This window comes from Leiobunum rupestre, chromosome 2, assembly GCF_980474605.1.
Source record: "Leiobunum rupestre chromosome 2, qqLeiRupe1.1.hap1, whole genome shotgun sequence".
Classification (NCBI taxonomy): domain Eukaryota; kingdom Metazoa; phylum Arthropoda; class Arachnida; order Opiliones; family Sclerosomatidae; genus Leiobunum; species Leiobunum rupestre.
Window position 1 is genome coordinate 4,874,104 of NC_143385.1, and position 4,198 is coordinate 4,878,301.

At 34.1% G+C, this 4,198-nt stretch overlaps 1 protein-coding gene across 1 annotated transcript; it reads right to left on the reverse strand.

Annotated features, from left to right (window-relative positions):
* Positions 1-2,130: 2,130 nt before the first annotated feature.
* LOC149955568 (uncharacterized) lies at positions 2,131-3,498 on the reverse strand. The gene is made up of 2 exons (XM_090166691.1): positions 2,539-3,498; positions 2,131-2,190 (listed from the first exon to the last, which is right to left on the reverse strand). The coding sequence occupies exons 1-2, from the start codon at positions 3,475-3,477 to the stop codon at positions 2,131-2,133; spliced, it is 999 nt and encodes a 332-aa protein (XP_090022817.1). The 5' UTR covers positions 3,478-3,498.
* Positions 3,499-4,198: the final 700 nt, after the last annotated feature.

Genomic DNA, 4,198 nt, shown 5'->3' on the forward strand with positions numbered 1-4,198 from the left:
TTTTGATTTGTATTCGACTTCCAATCAGGTAACCTTTTAAAAAATACAATTTTTATACCGCACGATTATAATGTGTTTGAATTAAAATAAAATTAAATAATGGTAAATATTAACTAGTAGTTTCTTCGATTCCTGTGACTGCAAAATGTTCTCTAAGTTTTGAAGGTCATCCAAATTGTCTATGGGCAGATCAGGGAGACCTTCAATTTCAACTTCCTAATTTGGTGAACATCCTAGTCTATTCACGAGGAAGTTTACTTTTGAAGTTAGCTCTTCTACACTCGTTTTCAAATTTCCTAACATTAAAATGACGCTTTTTTGAAATTTTGAATTTGGAGGAAGGTTTGAGTCATTTTCTGATTGTGAAGGAAGACGTCTTCCGCGTAAACTACTTTCAGAACGCCTAAAACCATTTCCATCTGCATGAGATAGGTTTGAATAAAGTTAAGGTTTGAAAATTACAGCAAATTTAAAAAGTACCTTCTCTTTCTGAAAAATTACCACTGGAGTTGTCAGCTGTGTTAGATGGAATTGTTTTACCCTGAAGAGTGTTCCAGTGTTGACTTCTAAGAGGAGTTGTACTGAGAGGGCGACGCGAATAACTTTCAAAAAATGCAGGACCACTTTGACCTAAATAAATTTTATAAAATAAACAAAAATTGAAAATGTTATTTCAAAATTCCAATTATTACCTCGGTCTGAAAAAATTTCATCACTTTTGTTGAATTCAGAAGTGAAAGAATGTGACGTGTTGATGTTCGAGTGACACAAAGGTGATTCAGAGGATCTTCGGTCATTTTGCACTATAAAAGATAAATAAAAATAAAAATTCAGCATTTTGTCGATCATAACAAATTTAATAAATACCTTGTGCTGAATGACAGTCGGAAGTGACATCTGGAGCGTTGTGGTTTTGAGTTGTACGGAAAAGTTTACTGGTATAAGGAGTGGGGTTAATAGAAATGTTTCCGCCATCGCTTATTTGGGTATTATCTCTCTCTCTCTCTATTACCCATATTTGATATATCAGTTTCTTGATTTTGATTACTTTTCCACTTTGACAGTGCTGATTTTCTTTCAAATGAGTATTTTTGACTACGTTTGAGCGTATTGCCGGATGATTTTGAAGATTCTTTGTTCGTGTTTTCCTTTACTTTTAGGGTTGAAAGTGACTGAGACCTTTTTTCTGGTACTCCAGAAGAACAATTCTGCACTTCTTGGTTTAAAATTATACCGGTAGTGTCATTAGAAGATTCCGACTCTTGATATATGCCATTGTCATAGCGGCTCTCATTGTCGTTGTCCACCAGATTATTATTTGTAAGGGAAGAAGTGTCTTTCTTCTCTTCCCGAGAATTAGTATTTGTTGCGTTCTTAAGAAATATTGTAATGTCACCTATAAAACATTATAAATTAAAGTTATTGCAAAGGGAATGTTTGTCATATATCGCACACCATATGAGCGTCATCATTAAAATTAGGTCTAAGGGCTGGTTTAATTAGGGCATAAATGTTGAAGATCGAACTTATAAACTCCTTGTTAGGTCAAAGACATTATGTTTTTTTTTGCAATTTTTAAACCCTTTACCAAAATGAAGAATTTTCAATATAAGAAATATATTTACTATTAGGGGCAGGAGTTTGTGGTGGCTTGGGAAGCACCACCGTTTTACCCTTGGCAGGCTTAGAATTTTTACTTCTCTTTAAAGCAATCGGATCATCTGATTCTAAAATAAAAACATAAATAACTAATATAAACATGTGATCAACATCGTTAAGATCATACCTCCTTCAGATGATACTTCACTGGACATTGTTTTCGGGTAAACCCTTTTTTTACAATGTCGCTTTCCACGTCCCAAAGCCTCTGTTTCGCTTCCAAGATCAGAGGTTTGTTCTGCTCGCTTCAGCATCTCTCTGCACCCCTGGTACGTTTCTTAATTGTAAAAAAAAATTGTTTTAACATCTAAATTTGACTACGAAGTAAAAAATAAATCAAGATATACGTGATTTCATAAGAATTTTTCCATTGTGCAAGGTCCAGTCATTTTCTGGAGCAGTAGATTCCAAAATCAATTTTTTAGCATCTAAATGTTTGGGGGGATAATAGCACAAAACATCCGATTTGCATCATGAATACGGAACTGCTTCTACAGTTTCGTCATCAATAAAACTAAAAATTACGTACATCTAAAAATGATAAATAAAGTGATAAGATAAGCATAGTAACATATATTTAATTGGGAATCCTTAACTGTAGGTATTCGCTTACAATTAACTAATTATTTTAAAACAAAATGTTTGACCACAGTACTGCAGTCAATTTCAAACATCAAGCTCAGTATTAAAAATTTAGACGTCATTAAACTTAATTCATAAAAATGGTTCCTATTTAATTCGGCGCCTCTATCATTGCTACGCCAACACTTTTAGACTTTTAATCTAATTAAGCAATCGCAATTTATTTTTGATAAAGAAATAAAAACATTAAAGTAAAAGGACAAATTAAAAATAATGTAATAGCGGTATAATTGTTACCAAAGAATTGGTTTTATTTGGAAATAGAAAGCATTTGCGTTCCAATACTTTCAGTGGGTAAACCTTATTTTGTTTTGATACCCTAGCGATGAAAATGCCTAGCTGAGAGGAAGGTAAAGGATATTCGAAAACATCGGTGTAGAATTTGCATAAACTTCCCACAATCCTAATTGATTTGTCTAATTCTGTTACGTAAATATTTTTCACAATTATGACTTCTCCAGTTCTTAACCAGAAACAGTTATCAGGATGAGAAATCGATATAGCAAAACTAGGTGTGGTAACTTTTTTAAAAGACTTTGCATTGCATGGAACATGTGGGCTACGATCTTTAAACGGTTTTTTTAATACAGTTTCCTGGTTTCGACTCTTTAGATCAACACGCTTTATTATTTGTTGTAAGGGCTTATTTGGTGAACGAAGTTTTTTCTTAAGTGTCTGTAGGTGATTTTCAAAAGGAAAAGCACTGAAAGAATCTAGAGGGCCATAATGTTCAACATCAAGTTTTAAATGAGTTAATGCATGCACATTGAGTGATATAAGCTCCTTGCCGTAAAAATCTGGTGCTGTGCACACAAACATATTTAACAATTCCTCGGCATAATCTAAATGAGTTTTAATTAAAATAGGCGATGCAAGAATGTAAATAGCACAGTGCAACAAGCGGAAATGTTTAAGAACATCGTTAACCACAATTCCTTTTGAGATAACTGGTCCAGTATACAATAAGAACTGTCTAAGTTCGGTGGCTTTCCACCGATCAATATATCTTAAAGATCTTGGCTTTCTAGCGAATTCACTTGGAATATATTGACGAGTAGATTCTAATTTATCCGACAGTTCCCTTGTTATTTGGCTGCTAAGTCGAACTACATGTTTACCCTTTTTAACCCAATAATTTAACATTCGCCTAACTACACCTAGGCAAACTAGGTGCATATAGTCAAGCGGAAATTGTGTAACTATATCTATGTTTAAGCGTTCAAGAGGATTGCCATGTCCAGCTAAATGATGTTCTTCGTTATCTCGAGAACGAAAAGTATCATTGGTACGTAAAGTTACTACTTCTGATTGGGGATTATTTATAAACACTGTGCGCCTGGCATAATAAAACCCCTTTATCGTGCATTTGTCACATGACCAATAACCCGTATGACCTTTAGTGTGTTTTAGGTGAGTTCGAGCAGGTGTATCTAGAATTATGGGTCCATTTAAATTACATTTTATCATTCGAGTACCATCAATAAAACCATTTTTTTCAAGATCTAAAAGTTCATCAATGAAGGGATCAAGATACTCATTAAGCGTCTCTGGTTTCGATTCGCCACAAAAAACACTGATAATAAATACCTTTCCCGCAAACCCACCCGGAATAGTGTACACGGACGCCAAAATTGGCCAAAATTGTTTCCCGGAACTCTTAAACAATGGTAGGCCATCAATGTTTATAGCAAAGGAGATTTCACTATCAAAATTTGTTTCTGAATCTAAGAAGTCTTTTATTCCCTTACTAAAACCACAATACTAGTATTCACCATTCGTAATAGAGCCAACTCCCGTAGTAATTCTTTGGGTTTTTAATAGAGTGCGTGAATCTGCAGGCAGATCATTGTGTCCATGCTGTTTAAGAATAGCTAATACACTATTAAGTTTAACGGTA

Excerpts from the sequence above, each read along its gene's own strand:
- LOC149955568 (XM_090166691.1), bottom strand. The coding sequence starts at position 3,477 with ATGCACCTAGTTTGCCTAGGTGTAGTTAGGCGAATGTTAAATTATTGG. Across the intron at positions 2,191-2,538 it reads CAAATAAAACCAATTCTTTG|ATGTACGTAATTTTTAGTTT; the intron begins GTAACAATTATA and ends TATCATTTTTAG.